The following is a 23,550-nucleotide window of genomic DNA, read 5'->3' as shown; positions in this document are numbered from 1 at the left end:
TTATACAAATTAAACTAAGCCATCATAATAAATACTTAGCGTGAGCACATTTAGGTACCGGTAAGCCCAAGCCAGGCGCCATCACTGGTATTCTGGAGCTAAGTCCGCAGGTAGACCTGTTCTAGTTTCAGGCTGGCTGTTGATTCTCACATCCTACAAAATTCTGTCCAATTATGTAGTTCTTCTACCTTATATTCTTTAACCCAAATTTATTTCAGGGTATGTGCACTTTTATTTCAAAAGCAGAGTCTTAATTCACTTTTACTCAGTAAAATAATACCACAAAAGAGAAAATGTTATTCTTTTATTTATGTTAAATAAAAACATGAGAAAATCCTTTTTTAAAAAGGGTCAGAATATTCCTTATGTCTCCAAACCAAGTCCATGGATGCAAAGAAATGCTGAGTACTTTCCTCCCCCGCAGGGTCACAAGACGCTCTCATGTCATAAAGACCTAAAGAGACAACACAGGCGCACGTCCCGCAGCTGCCGCTTCAGGTAAGTCACATGCAACATTTGGGCAAGCAAGGAACAGAACACAGGCACAAGTATATTCTGGAAACACTTCCTGCTCTGGCCAATGAACCGTAGTGCCAAACATTTTTATCTGCTTTGTTTTGGGCCCTGCTAAATGTTTGAGCCACATACACCACTGCACTTCAATGATACAATTTTTCACAATTCCATAATTATATTAATCGCCAGTACAGCTTAAGTAACTGATGTGGCTGAATTTTATACATTTTAAAATTATGTATGAGAACTAACACTACTGCAAATTTTGCCAGTAGAAATGTGACCCCAGGGAACCACCATTTCCAAAACATAATCGGGCACACATTTACAATGTACCTGCGAGGTTTTGAATTAACCGGTCACTTCTGATCTACGCTAAAGACTAGGCTTGAATATCTGAAAACAAAGGCTATATTCATGATTTCTATACCCAAATACCCCTAAATCCATCACATACTCTATAGTCTGACTTAGCTTAACCGAAAATGATTCATCCAAACAGGTCATGGTAGGCTCACAATTCTTCAACCTTAGTTTAGGTCATAAAGAGTTTTTTCTACGACTGGAGTCAATAAGAAGAATTTCTCTGTTAGAGAAAGCAGAAATTTTCACCTTTGGCAGACTGCCAAGATGATACTTTATTATAGAATTTATGAAGCTACAGTTTAGTAACTTGCAGGTTTTATTAAAATGAATCAAAAAAAAAAAAAAAAGAAAGAAAAGCAAAGGGTAACACAACCCCATATCCCAAAACTTTCTAGATTTTTTTAGTGCAAGAAATGCCGTATCACTGAAGCACTTGAGAATTATCATGAAATCCTAGCAAAAAATGTAATCACCTCAGAAGTGGTAATAAAAAAGAGAAACAACCAGAGAGGCACACAGATCGTTTTTTTGTTTGTTTTTTTTTTAAAGGATTTTTATACTATATTAAAAAACCACAAAATAAAAAAGGGATCAGTCAACATATATCTTAGAAGTCCTTCCAGAGTCTCTGTACCCACAGCCATGCAGGCTGCCTGTCGCCTTGCTCTCCTCTGCTCAGTCTGTGGCTTGTTGAAGGATCCTTGGAGATGACTCAGGCTCTAGTTCTTACAATCACACTTGTTCTGCCAAATCCAAGACCCTGAATTTATCCAAATTGTAGAAACATGCTTTGACCACCCGTCCACCAAAATACCTCCCATTCAGATCAACAACAGCTAAAAGGCAAACAAAAAGACAGTCAGTTAAGGCAGGTATTCCATCAGACATTACAAGAACATGTTTTAATTACAAAGATTAAGATCACAAATTCAACTTTTTAATTCTTTATAGTTAGCTGTACAACTTACCTTTAATTGCTGATTCAACCCTCTCAAATTCTAAAAATATTCGTACTGCTTCATCATCAGGGGCACCAGGAATCTGGAAAAGAAATGAAAGCATAGTAGGTAAAGATATCATCAGAGATATCACTGAATGTGAGTTTTCTCCCATAAATGATTTTTAACAGAGTAAGTATTCCAATTATCATCATATACAGATAAGCAACGGTCAAATACCAAGGAAATAAGTATAATTCATTCATCATCAAAATCTGCTGAAGGTCCGTTGATGACAGGTCTTGTGTTAAGTGCTGGAACACACAGCCAGGCAGGACCTTTGGAGGTCCTATGCCATCTGACACATAAACAAATAATTATGCAGTCAACAGACAGCAACATGATATGGAGGAGAAGCTCAAGTGAGCAGAAATGAAGGCAAAAAGACCCGTATGCGTTATAACCGTCTTTCATACGAGGCCAAGCTCCTTGGTGGAGCTTTCCAGGCCCCGCTTCCATAGCCCCACTGCCACTGTATAAGCGCGGCTCCTGCTGACCCCCACTACGCCCAGCCACTCCATTTTGCAGCCCTCCTCGGTCTCCCAGAAGCCGTGACCCTAGTCTGAACACCCGTTCTCTCCTACCCGCTCATTCCAAAGCTTCGCTCACATCTGATACTGTTCACAAAGCCTCCTCTAACTATTTTGTGTGGATCTAATCCTTCTCTCACCTCCTGTACTTATAAGTCAACATTACAGAGTCTAGCAACTGAATGTTCTCTAATTTCACGTGTTTGTTTTGTGGTTTCTTCAACTGAACGTTATCACCAAGAGCACAGAATGTGTTTCCCCACCCACAAGGCTCTCAATGCAGTACTGGGTATGTGGGAGGCACTAACAAAACACCTGCCAAATGAATGAGACCAGAGGCACGTCCAAGTCACTAAACTACTGAGCACACTGTCATCAAGTCTAAACCTCAGTCACAAAATGAAATGTTTCTTCACCAAATAAAATTTGAAGTCCTTCTTGTGTTTATGTTTGAAATTGTAATAACTGAGTAAAAGCAGTGTTAACTAACCAACATCTGTCACCTTCTATGGTATGACAATATGTTACTTATAGCACACTCTGTCTCTATAGAAAATGTTTTGTAGTCTATCAATTATAACTTGGGTTTATAAACATCAAAAGAAACCCCTCTTACTTCAAATATCACACATTTTCCAACTTTGCCATATTTTTCACACTCTTCCTTGGTTTCAACTTCCAAGTCTTCATCTACCTCTCCTGCACCAACCATGTTCTATAAACAAAAATAAATACATAAATTCCACTGTGAAATATAATTTACAAATATGTAAAAGAGATGTATAAATAACTTTTTTCCATGATGGCAAACGTTCCTAATCCCAAATGACACGAAGAAAATCTTCATCCCTGAAATACCCCAAAGTTAGTATTAAAAAATATATAAAAAATAAAAGTATACTTTAAGCTTCATAAAGTGTTATAAGAGCAACTGTGCAAGCATCAAAATATATAAACCAAGTTGAACTTCTAACAATTTCAAATATTTTAAAGTAATTACTCACTGTAGTCTTAAATACTGTGTTTAGCGAAAAAGCATTAGCGAAAAAGGAATCTAAAAATCAGTCTTATATGGAATCTATCCAAAAGTGTCATTTTCAGTTTTCTTTAACTGTTCTGTCATCGGGGCGGGGGGGGGGGGGACTGCAAGCATGCAGGGACAGGTCAAGGTGGAGTAACACAATTCAAAGAGAGCAAACAGGTTTCCTCCTTCTGCGTCTTACCCTTAGTAGGACCACTTTAGTAGGACACTTAAGTATTTCAGTTAATGGATTTGAATCCGACTTCTTGGCTGCATCTGTAAGAAAACATTATCAGACATAGACATGTTACAGCACTGAGTCCACGTTACAATGAATAATTTAATTTCAATAGCAATCCCCACTATCTATGTCCTAGAGCCATCTATAAGCATCCACACAGTCTCTCAGCAAAAATGCAGCCTTATCTGGCTGAAAGCATCACTTTGCTTTGGTATAATTTTTACCATAATTTCTAGAACTTTTTAATATCCCCAATTACCTGCATTTTTGCTCAGCTCGCTTCCAAAAGGGCTCACAGGGCACAGTGATCACAACCCTCAGAGGTGAGTCTTGGCTCAGGCAGTGGCCGAAGGTCCCCAGCCCAGTGTAACAAGCAGTTAACTAGCCAGCCCCTAGCTGACCAATTTCAGACACTCCCACAAAGTCGAGCGACTGTTGGTTTTTGGTTCTAGCCTGTGAGGCTCACTGCTGCTTCCTAAAGCTGTGCGTCGACAGGGCTCCCAGGAAAGTTCTCTCCCTTCTTTAGGAAAAGGTGTTCAGCTAAGCTGACTCAAAACCACTCAGTTCCACTTAAAATGCTAAGTCATGTTTGACTCATTCCAATACGCCCTCACTACAGAACAGGCTGTAACAATCAAATGAAAATAAAACACCAAGTAGGCATCACCTACCAGTAGACTGCAAAATAACATTAGTCTCACAGAGCGATCAGTCAGTAAGAAAATTAGGATGAAAGGGCAGAAAAAAGAAAAGAGCAGAGAACCTTACAGGATGGAGATGTAGCAGACAGAATCACCGATATACTGTGTATGGCTCTGTCTTGCTATAAAAACATAACCATGGTTTTATCAATTGTAACAAGGCTCTCTGCTAGTAGAAGCAGGCATGACATGATTTTCTGGAGTCCTATTCATTTCTGCCAAAGTCTCTTGTCTTCTTTTTCTTCCATGGGCGTTCCTATCTGTCTGCGTGTTCTGAACTATTCGTAAAAACAGGTCTCAGGATTCAGTTTCCACAACGCAGAGCTGGAATGCATCACAATCAGGATGGCCTGCCTCCACCCTGCTCATCCCCAGGGACCCACCTTTCTCAGTGGCGTCGCCCACAATGATCTTGCCTCCCCGCTTGCTGGTCTTCTCCACTGACAGCGCTGTGCTCAAGCCCTGTTCGTGCTTCCCGAGACCCTGGCCTTCCCGGAAGCCGTACTTCTGCATGATTTTATGTGCTACTGTGCCACTGTGGGGAGGAAAAAGGGAAAGGTACTTGCACTCAAGGTCATCAGCTACAGCATAATTGGATTTTACATCACAGTAATCTCCTTCTGGAAAGAGAAAGTGTAAATTGCACAAGGGCTTCGATGAGGTCACATATAATTACCAACAGGCCATGAGATGGAAGCTGTGAAATGTTCAGGAGAAAGATAAAAAGTGAACGCTGAAAGCCTGGGCATCCTGAGATTACCCCTGAGATGAGGGGAACACTAGTTCCCCTAGTGAGATTTCCCCAGGGCCTGTTAGAAAACACTAGACTTCCTGTGTGCTCCAGTATCTGCTCTGCTACAGGGCTCATAACCAGTTTATTTTAAAGTGAGCCTGTCAAAAAATATGTATGGTTTCACATAATGAAGATGATTGCATTTTTCTAAATAGTACAGCAGAGTTTCCAATGACTGACTTCATACGTGAAAGGACACTTAGGGACCATCTATTTCAGAGCTAGAAATGAAGAAACTGAGGCCCAGATGGGCTGATGAGCTTAAGGCTAACTGAAAGCAAAGCAAGACACCACGTGAGAATTATTTCTGTAGGAGTTAATGGTAGGATTGAAAGTGTAACCCACCACTCCGGATTCTTAGTCCACTGCTCTTCCTCTAATCCCATGACAGTTTTCAAACTGCACCGTGAGGAGCCTCCTGGGTCTCAAGGGTGCCCCTACTGACCACTGCTACTTAGGGCTTAAATCACAAAACGCTGCTTCAACCAGAACTGTACCTACAGTATTTCATGTATGTAATTTCCTTAAGTATTTCATTTGAATAAGCTGTTCTAGGGCTAAAAAGACTGAAAACTGATGAACTGTACTACACTGTATCTTCCTTAGGCATAAAGATTTAATTCCTGTTTAAAGGGGATTCAGCAAAAGTCAATTCTTACCAGCAGAAGGTCAATTTTTTCATTAGAAGAAAAAAACAAACAAAACCACCCCAATGGCTTCACGTCTGTCCCCCTCTAGCATACACTCTAGGGCAGGCTTTCTGCAGTGAGGGAAATGTTCTCCATCTGCACTGCCCAGTACAGTAGCTGTTAGTCTGGTGAGCACTTGAGACTAGTGTGACTAAAGAAATACATGTTAAATTCTATTCACTTTCAATTAATTTAACAGCCACGTGTGGCTAGTAGCTACCACAGAGAGCAGCACAGGTCTAGAAGACGGACACAAGATGAGAAACTCCAAATCCTCCTGCAGTGTGCAAACCCTATGGTGGAGGACCCACCTCCTCCAACTCTGACTAGCCCAGCTCCGAGGACGCTAAGGATCAAAGCACGTGCACACAGGCGAGGGCAGACCAGTGTCACTACTACAATCACAGCATTGCCACCAGAGGCAGTCCTTCTAGAGGACACAGAACAAAAAAGGCCTTAGTGCAACGCTGCTTCACCCGACAACCCCTCAGAGCACGAGAGGAACAGAGTAAACAACATAAAACACTCTTTTAACCAAAACGCATGCCAAATCCAGTGAGACTTAAAATCCACAAGCCCCACCTGAAAGTCAACCTTAAAACTGATTTTCATACACCAACAAATTTCTAATTATAGTTAGAACGACTGAGAGTTTTTAGACCAAAGGTATAGAACCATGACCTTAAAGCAAAGGTCATTTTATCAAAAAAAAAGATGTCATTCATCTTTTGGACATAGCGTAAGTCAGCACTAATTCATATGACCTATTTGCAAATGTTATGAAAACAAATATAATGATCACAAACTATTCTTAACTAGAGAATATAATGTTCAGCATTTAAATCTTTCAAAATTTCCATTAGAAAGCTTTATGTTTTGTACAAAACATAACAGTGTCATGCTGGGATACCCTCCATGTGACTTGAACCCTGATCCTCAAGAAGGAGGCTGCGTGACTGAGCGCACTGAGCATCTCCCCATAAACCCAAAAAAGGCCCCATCCCAAAACATGCTGCACCTCCTGGAAGGGCTGACAGTGCCTCCCATTCGGCCCCGCCCTCCCTGCACCTGTCGAGGTGAGAGCACCCAGACCATTACCCCATGTTGGCGAGGAAGGAGTTGCCGGGGCCAGTCGGGGATCTGGGTCTGTCTTGTTCCTCGTACACTGGGGGAGGGATAGCAGCTTTGGAAGACTGTGAGCGAGGTCTTGAATCCTCTTCATAAGGAAAGTCTCGGGGTACTGTTGGATGAAAATATAATAGGTTTACCAAAATGTGACAAAACAATTCTGAACTGCACTTGGACCTTCCGTATGTTCCAGGAGATATGATCAACCCCTCTTTTGACTCCCATAGCATCCTGTGTACCTGTCTTAAGACGCTCATCTTACGATCTTATTACCCTGGCAGACAATAAAGGTCTTTGAGGTTAGGGACCATATGCCAGTTCAGTGATCTGTAACCCTAGCTACACATTAGAATCAACAAGGAAGCTTGCTGATCCAGATGCCTGGGCCCCACTCCCAGAGACTGGTTTCAACTGGGGTTTACGGTTCATCAGGTATTTTCACACAAAAGGTATTTAATAATTTTTTAATTACCTTCTTTATAAAAAGGTACCATTCATGGTGCAACAGGTATTAAAAAGCACGAGGGATGACTATATGTTCTTGGGGTAGTTTAGGTATGGTCCAACCCAGAGGGCAGGAAGATGAGCTTCATGACTCCTCAAAGTCCAACTCCAACCCCAAATTCTAGAACAGATCACTGGGAGAAGACTGGGCAATCTGAGTAAACGCACACAACCTGTGCACTGACCTAACCCAGGAAGGTGCTGCCACCTTGTGGAGGGTCACAAATTTAACAGCCCCTAGACCACTGAGCACAAAAACTCAGCTACTGTTTGTTTTTTACCTAACTCCAAATAACGAAATGCTGGAGAAGACAAAATGAATTATTTTTAAAAACAAACAAAAAAAAGCATCTCATGAGAGAAAAACCCACGCCTCAGAGCCTGGTATTAAACTTAAGGGTAGAAGGGAGCACTTGGCTGAGGGTTAGAGCAAGGCTTCCCTGCACTCAGGACACCTGGCTGATTCCAGCTAAGACTTCCCACAACTGGGTTAAAGATGTGTATCTGAACAGAGAGGGGAAGAAACAGGTACGTACACTCTTTGTCTTTCTCTACAAGAGAAGTGGGTGGTGCGATGGCAGCTCCGCCCATACCTGCAGAAAACAGAAATTCCACCAATTAAAGGAGGGAAAGCATTTCAGATGCCGGATCCTCAGGAATGTGACGCAGGCCACCTGTCACATCACACCACCCTCCAAAGAAAGAAGTAGGAAGGGATGCTACTCCATCCCTCCCACTAACATCTGAAGACTTCAGTATTTGAATCCAGGATCAAAAATACAGAAGTAGGTTATCACTGCTTCCATCTTCCAGATGAGAAAATAATCACGGGAGAGTGAACAGGCAGGGACAGAATGAAACCCAGCTCCCTGTGAGGCCAGAGCATCCCCCACAAGACAGCACCCTTCTTTCCAGGATGCAGACCACTGGGACTGAACACCTATTTGGAAGTGCCAGTAGTTCTGGTTACAATCTGTTTCGTGTTGTCACCATTCCTGCTCATGTTTCCTGGACAGAGAATGGTGGACACGAACAAACCAAAGTAGACTCCATTTTCTTTCAGACAACCAGAGGGAAAGCATGAGCAGAGAACATAAGGAATTTTTCACTAGGGAGAAGTGCTAACATATGTATTATAACCTCCTCATCAATGAAACACTCCAAAAAAACCGATACATTGGAAAGAGACCAATTACAAAACCATGCTGCACCAGCACACAACGTTTCACAAAAGAAATCCCCCGAAGCCAGTGTATGTGCATAATGATTAACAGGCCTAGACTAGAAAAAATACTTACAGAGAAATATGAGTCTTAATAAAACTTCCATGTCTTTTGACATACCTATTATCATTTTTCACCTTGCCACTAAGACCTAAGTGATTATTAACTGATTCTGAAAAGATCAGCTCCAATGAGTTTAGTATACAAAATTCAGGTTGTTTACTGAAAATTTGCTACTAATCATGTTAAAATATGACCATCAATATTTAACAGCAGTACACATAACGGATATTAACACCATTACTTCCCTAATATTAGATTATATCGTTCCTGCTAATGTTCCAAAAAAAAAAAAAAAAGTCCTCAGTATAGAAGGCACACCTCACAAAAAGGGTAGCTGATTTGTAAGTTGGAAAGATGAAACCAAGAAATATTCAACCTATGTACTGGATTCTAAAACAAGTTAATAAATCAGGCATTTGCTGATTAGGAAGATAATGAATCTGAAATGTTAACATAATGCCTGACACAGAGCACACTCAAATGTTAACTCTATTCCTCCGCAGAAAAACAATGCAGGGTCTGATAGTGCTCAGCACGCAGTAAGCCTTTTTTCAGTTGAGGTATAATTGACATGTAATATATTGGTTTCAGGTGTACAACATAATGATTTGGTATTTGTACATATTGTGAGATGATCACAACAAAAAGTCTAGTTAACATCTGTCACCACATAGTTACAAAAATATTTTCTTGTGTTGAGAACTTTTAGGATCTACTCTCTTAGCCAACTTTCAAATATGCAATTATTTTATCCCCAAAATGTAATGGCCTAAAACAATAAACATTATGTAAAAAAATCCAAAACTCTGCAATTATTTGTATTATTAACATAGTGACCGTGCTGTACATTACAATCTCATGATTCATTTTGTAACTGGAAGTTTGTACCTTTTGACCCTCTTCACCCATTTCTCCCAGCTCCCCACAACCCCTGCCTCTGGTAACCACCAATCTGTTTTCTGTATCTATGAGCTTGGTTCTTTGTTGTTGTGCAGTAAGTATTCTATAAATCTGTGTAACTCATATCTGCATTGAAAGAGTAAGAATTCTAAATTAGTACAGACCCACTCCTTTCCAACTCATTCAGTATTTTAAAGTTTAACCTAAGCCCTGAAAAGCCTTGGCTGTACACTGGGAAGACCAAGCTTGCCAAACTGCTGGTCACAACAGAGTTCATGTATGTGGAAATACACTCCAGCTTCATGGTAACATTCTTCTTAGGTCTCATGGTAAAGGTGACCACATCGCAATGAGGTTTTCAGGTAAAGAAAGATCTTGGTTAGATGCACAATGGACCCATTTCATACACAACGCTATTCCCACCAGTCCACTATAACAAGTATTATCACAGTTATCTGAGTTGTGTGGTACAAAGTTGTGTGGTGTAAAGGAGGTAATCCATCAGAGTACTTAGAACAGTGCCTGGTATCTAGGAGACAGGAAGATTTCAATTTCTCATTTAAATCTCAATCTGTCAACCAAAGTGGTGAACTAAATCCAGGAAATCCCAGCAATCAAACATGATGAAGCTAGATAAGTAGCATTCCATTCTCTCAAGAATGAACACTGCTTAGCTATCTAGTGATCACTAAGAATTTGGCTCTAACACAACTACAATGCTGCTCTTAGAGACCTCTTAGAGATGGAAGAGGTCTTACGAAGCACCTAGTTCAAATGCTTGTCTCCCTGCTCCCCATACAACACTGAAAGAAACCAGCGTCTAGGGAAGCTCAGTCATGCGTGTTAGTGGCAAAGGTTCTGGAAATGAGTGCCTTGACTCTCCATTCAGTGCTGTTCTTAACAGAAATGTAGCTGGATACAGAGAACAGGTTGGTCCGACTGTGCTGAGGGTAAAGACGAGAGTGGGCATGTATTTTAAGGTATGCTCCAAGTGTCCAACAAGTAAATGTTTGAAAGACTGTATGTGAAAACAATGTAAATTTACACTGTCATGAACATGTGGGTTGCTGAGATTCTGGAGAGAAAATTACCCAAATCAGTGTCAGATGAACCAGTTATGAAATTGAATATGAAACGGTGGAACTGCACCATGTTTGAAACATAGTATCTGTGTTCATGCCTTACTTCTCTTCCTCCTCTCTCGCTCATAATCTTCATCTTCATCAGAATCTGGATCTGGTCGCCTGGAAAACCCACTAGCTTCATGTCTGTCTTTACGCCTCCTGTGATAAGAGGAAACAAATGTTCACCACAGATGAACCAATTCAGAGATGTGAACTCAAGGACGTCACCTTGACTTTTTTTTGGGGGGGGGCGGTGGGGCATGCAAACTGGTTAAAGACTAAAGTAGCAAAAGTATGAGAAGTGAGAAAAATCCAGAAGATAAACCAAACAAATTTAAGAGGTATATGAATATAAATAGCAAGAAAAAAGTTTCCTTAATATTTACCTCTTTCAATTTTAAAGCATATCAACAATAGGCAATAGTTAATTAAATAATTTTGATTCTCTAGAACATGCTTTCACTTCATGAAGTGATTCAATAAATAATAATATATTAATATTTTATATAACTATTTAACAATTAATAGTATTTTTAAAAGAAGAAATGCAAATAAATCCTTGTTGCCCATACTTTCAAAAAACATAAAAGATGTATATGAGTTTTAAAAAACTCCATCTGGCTCAAAAACAGCAAAAGTTAAGAATAACATTTTAAATACTTTAAGCAGTTATGACGCTAGCAGAGTCACAGCATAAGGAAAAACCCTATTATTCAACATCACTTTGTAAGTCATTTCTCCAAGAACTCACCCAAAACGTATACTGTAAGTTTTCTGCAACTGTATATGAAATTTGCTCTGGAGTTTGTTTTCGTGCTGGGATGTAACGACCACACATTGTTAACAACAACCTGACTCCTCCTGACAACTGCTCAGACCAACCAGGAAACTCACTCAGCCTTACAGACAGCACTAAAGTTCATTCACCAACATCTGAACGACCATTTCAAACGTAGAGCACCTCCACATCCGCGCGAGGCCTTACTTTTCTCTCTCTTCTATTTCCTTCTGTCTTTCCAGCTCCCGCTGTCTCTGTCGCTCTTCTCTTTGGCGCTTCACTACTTTCTCATAATCGTTAGGAAACATGGGATCATATTCATCAGCTAGGGGAATCAAAACTTCTCCTGCAGAAAACCCACTGGGAACCGGGTCCTGAGGAAGGGAAAAATGCCAAAGTAAGTATCATCCTCTGTCCTGGAATTTTATTCACAGAATTAAGGTCAAAAAATACGAAGGCTAGGAGGGGCCCTGAAGACCACCTGTCTGCCTCTGCTTTACAGATGAGGGAGCAGATGCCCAAGGAGGTTCAGGGACTTGACGCGGCCACACACCTAGCAGCAGAACATGACCAAGAATTTCACCTCTCAGTTCAGTACTAATTCCATAAACACCCTACAGCACTTTCCTGGAAGTCTTAAACAAGCTGCCACCACCTAAAATTTTAAGCAATAAATTTGATTATAGCAAACACAGAATACTTCTATCTATCTATCTACCTATCTATGTATATATATATATCTGAAAACTTAAAATATGAAACAACTCATGAATAACACATTCTTATAGTCATTTAATAGAATAACTTTAGATTCTGATTACATGGAGACATGACATTTTAAAATTAAAAAAAGAAAAAAAAAGTAAAAAGCATCCTCTTGGGCTTTGTGAAATCCTCTGGAATGCACACCCTCCCCAGTCATCTGCATCTCAGGCCTGAGTCTGCACAAGTGGAGGTAACTCCCTTCACATCATCATTCATTTTTTAAGGTCCACTAAGTCAGGTTCAGGTGACAACATTTTGCATTTCTCTTCTGTACATTTAGAAACTGGGGTTACTCTTTGAGAGAAAAAGAGGTAGTAGCCTTAACAAAGAAATCGGAAAAACAAAAGGCAGACAGCACACAGTCAACTAGAAACACACAACGAGAAGGGGGCTTTGCCCTAGGCTCGTGGTCTTGATCTCCATGGTTCTCGTAAGCCCTGACCTACTGCGTGGTCTCACGTTCCTAAACCTCCATACTTCCTTCTGTTAGTTTTCCTAGCACGATGCCTCCTTATTGTCTGTAAAAGTAAGATGCCTTCCCTGGTCTCCGCAGATCCCCCAAATGAGCACAGGTCAGTGTCCCCGAGCGCCCACTCTGCACCTCTTTCAGGAGGAGTATGCCCAGCACTGCCAAAGGCAGGAAGGTTGTTTGTAGAAGGTACTTTATATATGAACACAAAACTGGCATGATAAAGAGAGCTTATGCTCATCATCAATGGATCTAAATCCAACAATTCCTGGATTACACTGTGCAGTTTGATGTTTTTTCATCATAAAACAAACACTTCATGGTTTCCTTACACCTAAAACTCAAAAAACACTTTGATTTGATGAATAAAAGAAATTAGAAAAGTAACTGTAATCACCTCCCAGGCCCTATCACTGGAAATCTTACAAAAATCTATTTAATGCAGGGCTCCCAAAGGGCAGTTATTCATTTGTGTTCACATAAAAGACATTTTAGAAACACAAAGGCGGGCTTCCCTGGTGGCGCAGTGGTTGAGAGTCTGCCTGCCGATGCAGAGGACACGGGTTCGTGTCCCGGTCCGGGAAGATCCCACATGCCGCGGAGCGGCTGGGCCCGTGAGCCATGGCCGCTGAGCCTGTGCGTCCGGAGCCTGTGCCCCGCAATGGGAGAGGCCACAACAGTGAGAGGCCCGCGTACCACAAAAAAACAAACAAACAAACAAACAACACCAAAGCACATGAACGACATTTCCTTTCAGTTATTAGTAAGATAGGAGAAGCTAACAGTGAGCCCCTCGATTTACAGAACACTGCCATCACAAAGTTTCTAATTCGGAGACCAGACTGTCAGCATGAAGGTTAATTTTTTGTCATTTCAATATTTGACAGCAAACAACTTTTACTGTATAAACCCTGCTTAAGTTCAACAATGAGCCATCCTTCTCTAAATGCTATAAAGAATAAAGCATCTTGCTTGATTTTAAAAGCCTGAATGTTAATACCCAATGCTGGGGAGGGTAGGAAAAACCCAAACGCTCACGTGTTACAAGTGATACTATTTACTGATACAACTCTGCCGGAAACAAGCTGGCGCTAAATAAATTGCCCATAAAAGTGACTGATCTCCTAATGTCACCTCAGGAAATCTATCCTAAGAAAATAATTTTAAATGCATAGAAAGCACTCTGCAGAGGTGTTCACGAGAGGTCTACTGGTTCTACAGTTAGGAAATAGGTGTGTAAATCACCATACATATTCACCTGATGGGAATGCTTTACAATTAAAAATTGGCTATGCAGCAAGAAGGAAAATGCTTACTGATTAAATTTGGCAGTGATATTATAGGTTCTAGAGCCAATATACAATAACAGAAGATGATTAACCAGTTTTTCATTAGATGTAGCAAGAAAAAATTAGGCAAAGAATTTGTGGGAAAAAATGTTGAATGACTAAGAATCCTCAGAAAATTTCCACTGTGGGGTGCCTTTCCCTCTGGACAGACTATCAGCCTTGCAGGAGCAAGACCACTTCCTCTGGTCAAGAAACCCCACCAAGAGCTTCACAGCAAACCCACACAGGGGAATATTGTGAAGTCAATAAAATGATCATATGGTCCTAGACTTTTTGACACAGATGGACACTCACAATATATTAAGTGACAAATGCAAGTCAGAGAACAGAAGGTGGAGAAGGCGAAGGATAGAAAGCTATTCCAAAATACAAAGTTTTTAAATTCTGGAGGGTAGGACCAAAGTCATTTATTTTTCTTTTTGCCTACCTCCAGTTTCTGATTTTTCTATAATTAACTACTGTGTTTTAAACAGATGAACGTGTTAAACTTGATAAAACTGAAGTAAACATTAAATTGAAAATGATACTGCCTAGAGTGCAAGGCCTACTGAGGAGGTGTGTTCAGAGTGATGTGTAAAGCGCAGCCTGTGGAAAGCAGGAGGCCCACCCAGCTGGGGGTGGGGAGTGTACCTTGAGGCCCGCCGCCACGTGCGGCGGGGTGTCCACGATCTGCCGCTCGTCTGAAGAGCCACCTCGCTTCAGGTCGATTACTGGGGCAAGGACCGTACTTTGTTTTGTCCTCTGGCTCTAAAATCATCAAAATATAAGAAAAGTGTACTGAGGCTTCAAATTAAAATTCATACTGTTTGTAACAAAGCTTTTTTTGGACTCTGCAACAAACCTTTCAGATATGAGAAAAACAATCTTAACAGCCTTTTAATTCAGTTATTACAATAACCATATACTAGTTTCTTTAGCCCTTTTTTTTACAACACAAATTTCCTCCATTTTTGTAAAAGCTTTACAGAAAGCTTGGTCGCTTTTATTTAAATTTGCATATGAAATAATATAAGAAAAAAGCTCTACATTAGATTCTCCGCATTACACTTCAACTAGTGTGGATCCTTCACGAGGAATGGGTATGTTTTTATATCTTGGGCATACACTTGTGGATTAGTATACCTAACCTGTATATCTCTACTATATTTCGACTTCTACTTTTCTATTTTATCTTACATTTAACCAAGACTGCCCACTAATTATGTCCACTTATAGTCTAACTGAGTTTATGTTATTAAGTATGAGAATTGTTCCTAGGAGTCAGTCACTTTACAAAAGAGAAGACTGAGGCCTTCAAGAATAGAATATATGAAATAGCATTATCATTAGAATGTAAAACCTTATTTATACATCTTATGTCCAAAGCAAAAGTTACGAGAAATGAAGATTTAAAAAATTAGACCAACTTAAAAAAAATTAAAACAAAAAAACAAGACTTGGGCTTCCCTGGTGGCACAGTGGTTAAGAATCCGCCTGCCAATGCAGGGGACACGGGTTCGAGCCCTGGTCTGGGAAGATCCCACATGCCATGGAGCAACTAAAGCCATGCGCCACAACTACTGAGCCTGAGCTCTAGAGCCCACGAGCCACAACTACTGAGCCCGTGTGCCACAACTACTGAAGCCCACATGCCTAGAGCCCATGCTCCGCAACAAGAGAAGCCACTGCAATGAGAAGCCCGCGCACTGCAACAAAGAGAAGCCCCCGCTCGCCACAACTAGAGAAAGCCCACGTGCATCAAGGAAGACCCAACACAGCCAAAAATAAATTAATTAATTAAAAAAAAAAGACTTGTTTTGTTAATCTTTTCATGTGGGATGAAAGTTTGTTTTAAAAAGACAGAATTCTATCTCTTTAAAAAGGAATAGTACTGGCATACAAAATTTAAATCTGGTAATGATATATGAAAAAGACAAAAACTCTAATCAACAGAACTGACAAAACCAATTTAAATTTTAAGACAGTGTTTTCTCTACCTGTGGGTATCCTAATCCTAAAAACCTTTTATAATACTGAGAAATCAAATGTAAACATTTTAATATTAATGATGTAGTGAAGGAAAAGAAAATAATTCCAACTTTAAAAAAATTTATTGTGTGTATTTTCAAACATTAAGGAGAATGATTAATGAACTCATGTCTCTTTAACCTGGCTTCAACAACTACCAACTCGTGGCAAATCTTGTTTCGTGTATCTCTGCCTCCCCTGTCAAAGACTGGAGTATTTTGAAGTAAATCCCAGAAATGATGTATCATCTTATCAGTAAATATTTCATCTTACTGGTAAATATGTATCTCTAAAACAGTTCTTCTCAACTTCTTTTTTCATTATTGCCTCCTCCTTCAAGGAACCTTTTAATACATTTTCTTCTCCACCTATGAAATTTTAATACCACAGATACACTACACACCTGTTTATGTATTCTGTGTATATCTGGCCTTTATACATAAGAAGAGCAGGATTTTTTTCACCCCTTAGAACCAATATTTGCCCCATCTGGAGGGGATACAGCCTCCACTGGGGAATCATGTTCTAAAACAACAAGCAAACCATAATACCATTCTCATTCCTAAACGTATTTGATAGGAACATTTTAATATCTAATATCCAGTAGACAATTATGTTTGTTTTTTTAATGTTTTACCTGGTGAATGATTTCAAGGATGTTGCCAACGCCCAACACTACACAACAGAAACAAAAACAATTACCCCAGACTACAAACCCTGATACGTTCACAACCAACCCCAGCCTTCAGTAACACACACATCATCACAGCTCAGTCAATAACGCAGAGCTTCGTTCTCAAAGTGCCGCTTCCAAACCACCTACAACAAACAGCAGGATTGCTCCCTGAAAATGCAGCCTCCCCAGGCCCCACCCCAGAATCAGGATTTACCAGAGTATCAGGTGTTATATAGCCTTTTAACCAAATTCTCAATCTTGGACAACCAAGATTGACAACCTGCATACTGAAGTTTGACAACCAGCATCATTGCTGGAAACCAAGAGTATGCTTTTCCTCATTCTGATTCCCTGAAACAGTTCTATTCCCAGGAGAAGCGAAATGACCTTCAACACCTATTCCTCTCCCTCCCCCACCCCAGCCTCTCCCCTTACAAATTGAACCCTACATATTCAACAAACCCTACATATTCAACAAAGAGGCAGAGCAGCAGGTTACTCTTAATCCTTAGGAGGCACCTGCCGGTACACCTCTGCTCTCAAGCTGGGCTTAGCTTCTCTTACCTTTGCCTGAGTGAGAGCTGCCTTCTTCACCTGGAGCTGAGACTGCAGAAGTTTGAAGTTTTTGGACCAGCCTTCCGTTTTTGAGTCACTGGTCTCCACTCCCAGGTCGTCGTACAGGGACATCTTCTCAGTTTAATGCTGAAAGGCAAGAGGGGTAGGGGTTAAAGAACGCAAAAATGTAGTGAAGAGTTCCAATCTTCCCATGTTAAAATAATGCAGTATCATGGAACTTCAGAGGTAAGAGGTATCTGAAGAGATCACCTGGTCCAGTAACATTCAGTGACAGAAGCCAAGATGCCTGATATCACCAGTCAGCACCCTGACACAATAAAGCTACATCCATGTACTATTTTTAAAATAAACCTCTAGAATGAATTTTCCTACATATAAGATCATGTGGTCAAATAATTCACAAGTGAAATCCTTCTGTTCTATAGAATGAGATAAGATGGAAGTTCTAGATGCAGGGCATTATTAATTACGTATATTCAATTTTTTAAAAACTCTATTTTGTGTCAACAGCAAAAAGTAGAAGCCTTACAAAAACACCTATTACAAGGCTGATTTAGCACAATTAACTACCGTTTTTTTTTGGTGGTGGTGGGCCGTTATCCTTTTATAAAGAAAAAACCGTAATATATGCCCCTAATTAAGGGGAAAAAACCAGAAATGACCTCACAGATGTGACAGGAAGTTAGATCTTATTAATAATAACCAGGTTTCCTCATATCCCACCAAGAAGAAATCTGTAATTTTTAATGACACTGATTACAAAGACAGAATCAACAATCTACATGTGAATGATCAATATATACTATCCCTGGCAGAATAGAGCAACGCAAGAGGATGACAACAACAAAACCAAGAGTTACCACTTACTAAAAGCCTTATCACACACCAAGAGCAGTCCAGGAGGGAAATGGGGACTTTCAGAGAGACACCTGCCCCAGGTTACAGTGGCAAGACCCATCTCAAATGCAGTCAGGAGAACTCCACAGCTCATGCTGGTAAATCCTTACTGCCACCTTTAAAACACCTCAACGTTCTGAAACCCACAAAATGGCTCACTTCTCAAAATAAGAAATCAATCTCTTTCTCACAGATGGAAAGAGGAAAAAAAATTTGATTAAAATCCCTAAACTGCAAAGAAATGCTTAACATGGGTAGTTTCTAACATATGGACACATTCCAAAAGTCTGTCAGTTCCCAGGCTCAGACAGCATTTTGCCACTGAAACTGTGTTATACAAATCCTGTTTTGCCTGCGTCTGTGTCTCAGGAAGAGAAGGTGATATAGACGGGAAGGGAAATACTTAATTTCCCCCCGGGTCACGTCTGACCCCGGGCAAAACTTCGGTCTGTCTGCTCATTTCTCCACCCTTCTGTGCATGGATTCTAAGACCCCAACACCTCGGCCGACCAGGTTCTACTGTGCTTGGGGCGGGGGTGAGGGTGGATGCCGCCTCCCTCCCTCAGTATAGCTGTTCTGGTCCTGAGCAGAAGTCAGCCCCGGTCAACTGCAGTCGCCTTCCACAGTGTCTTCCCTTCTTAATATCTGAAACGCAGACTATCTGAAAGCTCTGTTTTGATTTCTAAATGAAAGGCCCCAAAGCAGCACAGAAGCAGGGTGAATAAAAGCAGAGCCCAGGGTACTGGTGGCTGATTGCTCCAATGAGTCACCTAAAAAAATCAAGGAATGCCTATACTTTCTCCTCCTCAAGGCTCCTGTGACAACTCACCGGCTCAGGTGACGGCAGCATGGGCAGAGAATTTCCTAGAGAGCACATCCCACCGGGAAACGCTCACTGTCTTCAGTGCCAGACAAAGTGAACTTGGCAACACCTTGTCATGTTAAGCTTGAGACAAGTTCAAGTCACTGAGGCTAAATGGAGGGAAATTAATGACTTCCATTTCTTAACTAAGTATGGCTGAAATTTGACCATGTCTCCAAAGTTTTGTAGGGCATGACCCCGGGGTTCGCTTCAGAATCTACAATTTTAATCACAGTCAGTGTAAACTCCATGAAAACCTACATCAGTCTGTGGAGGTCACTGCTCTACCCCCGGACTAAGACCAATGTCCACCCCAGAGCTGAACAGGCAGTTAGGCCGACTGCAGAGTTAACACTCTATTTGCAACCCCCTCCCAGGCCGTGGCTTCAGAAATTCCTTGCCCACAATGACTGTGGAAGACAACTGCACCAAAAAGCTTTAGAGGCTGTCATGCGCTTTTCTCCCAGCCTACCTTGTATTCAAAACTAATCCTTCCTCTCTAGATAACACATCTTTAAAGTTTCAGTTTAACCTGAAAAACTCAGAGCAACAGCAAAGGAAAACAACGTTGAGTGTCCAGCTTAGTACAGTGGGCCCGTGAATGACGCAGGTTTGAACTGCACAAGTCCACTTACATGCGGCTTTTTTTCCATAGTAAATACTACAGTGCCACACAATCCGTGGTTGGTTGAATCCACGGATGTGGAACCGTGGATACAGAGGACCAACTGTACAGTTGTATTTGGATTATCGACTGAGCAGAGGGTGGGTGTCCCTGACCCCTATGTTGCTCAGGGGTCAACTGTAATGTGGTTCTCAAGACACTACTTCAGAAATGACCATGCATCTTTCATCTAATCTAGTTTAATTTTTTGAGACCTCTGCATTCAATTGGTCACCAAACCAAAGCCTAGTAAACAAACTACGGGTTCATTTGTTTTATCTTTCTTTAATCTTATAAAAGCAAGGTCAGACTGACACATTCTGGGAAACAAATATAAACAACGCATTCTGGGAAATCATAAAGCTAAATTATCAAAATTTGTTTGCAAATCTAACTCCACTTTAATTTTCCCAATATCACTTAATAAGAAATTTGAGAAATTCATTAAAAAAAGTATTTACAAATAACATTGGTGCCATGGAAATAGAGTACCCAAATGCCCACTGAACTCTGAAGGGAAAAGACCAGCTTATTCACTTTTGCAGCTCCAATTTCTGGCACAGAGAAGGCATTTAATAAACAGTTTTGAAATATTAATAATTAAGTAAATTCTATTTCGCCACATGAATCAGCAGTGAAACTACACAATGCCCACAGGCTCCACGAGAAAGTAAAGAGCAGGCAAAAGGTTCTGGAGGTAGATGGTGGTAATAGTCGCACAATGGTACCATGTACTTAAAAATGGCAAATTTTTATGTATATTATATTATGTTATGTATATTTTACCACAATAAAAATTTTTTTAAAAAAGAAAGAAAAGAATAGGTAAAAGGGCGGGGAGAAGCAGCAGTGGGGGAGGGGGTGTGAGGTAACAGGCTGCTGGACATACCCTGCCAAAAGAGTAAACTGATGCAAACATTTTCCCAATTTCACGGTTACAAAATCAAGCAGCGCAGAGGCTCTCTACCTCCAGCAGAGTCCTTCTGGCTAAGAACCCAGTACTTAACAATGTCATCGCTGCTGGTGAGGTTTCACAAGACCACACTTCCTCCGACTCCAGTCTACACTGAAGCTGGCTGTTGACAATTCCACCTGATTCACCTCACTCTGCAAGCTTTGGAAGTCATTGTGCAGCAAAATCTCATGTTCCTTAAAAGTTCCTTGTTTCTGGTCTCAAAACCTTCGAAAACACACTTTAAATATTAGAAACTGATGTCATCTCACCAGCATCTGCTAGTTTTCTTTAACTCGGAGCTTATAAATCAGATCTCCACATCCCAGTAAATGCAGAAGAGCTTTCTTCACTTTTCTCCTTCTCACTGATCTTCAAATTCACAGAAGTGCATTAACCACAGCAATGACACACTTCTATGGCCTGCTTCAATTAATTACTATAATGCTACAAGCACCAGTGAATTCACCACCCAAAACAAGAGACAGGATCTGGACAAGAAACCACACTCAACCCACATGGCCCCCATCCCATTCCACCCAAGTGATCTCCCGGGCCCAGGGGTGAGCAGCAACCTGAACCCCATTCTCATTAATTCCATGCTTTCCACTTTATAAAGTTACTTTTGGGAATGCACAATTCTCCAGATTCCTATTTTCCATAAAGGCTCTCTTTATCCGTCACAGAACTCCACGATCAGAATACCTCAGAGGACCAACACCTCTGTGACACCTTGTTATATTTCTAACTCACAACCTACTCTCTACTGTAAACTGTACAGCAGACAGCACACTTCTTAATAAAGTTCTAAAAATAAAACACTCTCAGTTTAAGTTACTAATGTAATACCCCATATTCCCTAAATATCCTTACTATAGTCAAAACATCTGCTGCATTTGCCCCATAAAATTGTGGAAACTGAGTAGCAGCCTTTAAAAACTCCACCTGTTGCAGGGACACACAGTCCTCACCTACATGAGAATGTGCAGAATTTTGCCCTGATCCAGAATATCCTACCTTCCACCCAACTGCCTGCCTCTAGCAGTAAGTGCCTCCCATGTTTCTCCTTTACTGACTTCTCAAAGAACCTTCTTGATCTGACCTGACTACTCCTCTTCACACCTCTGCCTTCCCTGCAGTTTCCAGAATGCACTAAGGTGCCTCACCTCTGGTACCTTTACATTTATTTCCTTCCTCTGCAGGAAATATTTCCCTCATCTTGCACATCTAACAAAACACCCCCAAGACTCAGTTTCAAGCCTCACTCCTTTTTGGAAGGCTTTCCAGACCCCGCTCCGGTCAATCGGATCAACCCAGGCGTGGCTTTTTATGCTCGTTTCCCCGGAAACTAAACTCACAGAGCGTGGGGACAGATTCTTATGCATCTTGCATACGCTGTTACTAACACATGGTCTGGGCGAAAAGAGATGCTCAAAAAAAAAAAAAAAAAAAGCTGGGTGATTGGACATCGAAGCTAAAATACCGCTTTAAAAGGACAAGGACCGAGGTAGTGCCGTAGTCACGTCTTCCTCCACCCGTCCAGATAAAACCCCCGTCCCTGAGAGAAGTCCACACCTGATTCCCCGTTCTGCAGCCTAAGAAGGAAAAGGCTTCCTTCCTTTGCAACCCCGGGCACAGGTGACCCAGGCAGGCCTACGGGATCCAGAGGCCCAGCAACTTTTCCCAAAACACTACCGACGGTGGGGAGGAAAAGCCGCCCTCGGGTCCAGAAGAGATGTGGACAGACAGACGGGAAAGAAGAATGGAAGACTAGGAATGCGAAGGCCCGGCGACCCGAGGCAAATAAAGGAGCGGCGAGGCGCGAAGGGAGACACGGAGGGTCGGCCGGGGCCGGGCCGCCTGATGCGAAGACACCGGCGGCTCGGGGACGGCCCGGGACACCAGCCTCTAGCGGCGCGGCCTAAAGCCGCGGCGTCGCGTCCAACGCCAGCCGGGGAGGCGCACCCGCCCCGGTCCCCACCTGCCCACCCACCCTTCCGGCCCGCCCAGGTCGCCACTTACCCGGCCCGCCCGGCCGACGCTCCCGGGCCGCGGCGGCGCACAGGGGCCGAGGCGCCGCGGACTCGGCGGGCTGGGCGCTCGGCTTCAGCCCCCGACGGCCGGACCTCTCCGGCGCCAACCCCTACGCAGAGCCCGCGGGGCGCGCGGCGGCGCGGAGTCACGGCGTGTGCGGCCGGGAGAGAGGCGCGTTGCTCCTGCGCCGAGGACGGCCCGCTCTTGCGCGCCCCCTGCCTGCCGGAGGACCGCGCCTGCACCGCCCCCGCGCCCGCACGGCCCCTACGCCCGCGTCCTTCTCTCCCGCCAAAAGGTGTCGCGGTGGCGCAAGGTTGCGACATTTCACACTCGGGGAAGCCTAGCAGTGACCGCAGATGGGGAGGAGGAGGACTGGTGCAGGGCTGCAAAGGTCCACTTCAGAACCATTCATCAGTGTGCACAAAGCTGAAGATAAATCACAGTAGAAGAGATGAATGGGGAAACGGCTGCAGAAGAAACGGCCAGGAGCGATGAATTAAGTGTAGGACTAAGGAAACCATGGATATGAAGTTAGGGTTACAGGAAAGACGTACATGTTATAAAGCCTCACAATTTAAGAATGATATGACAAAAGTTGGGAGAAAAGAGAAAATGGGATTCCGTGTGAATATGATTTTCACATCTATATTTGAAACCATATACAACCCCTGTGTCCCTGTCCTTTGAAGTAAAAGGCTTTTGCTTTAGTCTCCCAGGCTCCCCT

General features: G+C 42.0%; 1 protein-coding gene across 1 annotated transcript; it reads right to left on the bottom strand.

The window, feature by feature from the left end:
• Nucleotides 1-269: 269 nt before the first annotated feature.
• On the bottom strand, nt 270-22,952 carry RBM17 (RNA binding motif protein 17). Its single transcript, XM_060005999.1, has 12 exons — nt 22,815-22,952; nt 17,406-17,543; nt 14,789-14,905; nt 11,783-11,949; nt 10,859-10,956; nt 8,024-8,080; nt 6,954-7,095; nt 4,757-4,908; nt 3,634-3,707; nt 3,027-3,125; nt 1,851-1,923; nt 270-1,718 (listed from the first exon to the last, which is right to left on the bottom strand). The coding sequence occupies exons 2-12, from the start codon at nt 17,526-17,528 to the stop codon at nt 1,615-1,617; spliced, it is 1,206 nt and encodes a 401-aa protein (XP_059861982.1). The 5' UTR covers nt 17,529-17,543; nt 22,815-22,952; the 3' UTR covers nt 270-1,614.
• Nucleotides 22,953-23,550: the final 598 nt, after the last annotated feature.

This window comes from Delphinus delphis, chromosome 2 (assembly GCF_949987515.2).
Source record: "Delphinus delphis chromosome 2, mDelDel1.2, whole genome shotgun sequence".
Lineage (NCBI taxonomy): Eukaryota > Metazoa > Chordata > Mammalia > Artiodactyla > Delphinidae > Delphinus > Delphinus delphis.
This window is presented reverse-complemented; position numbering and strand designations above follow the sequence as displayed.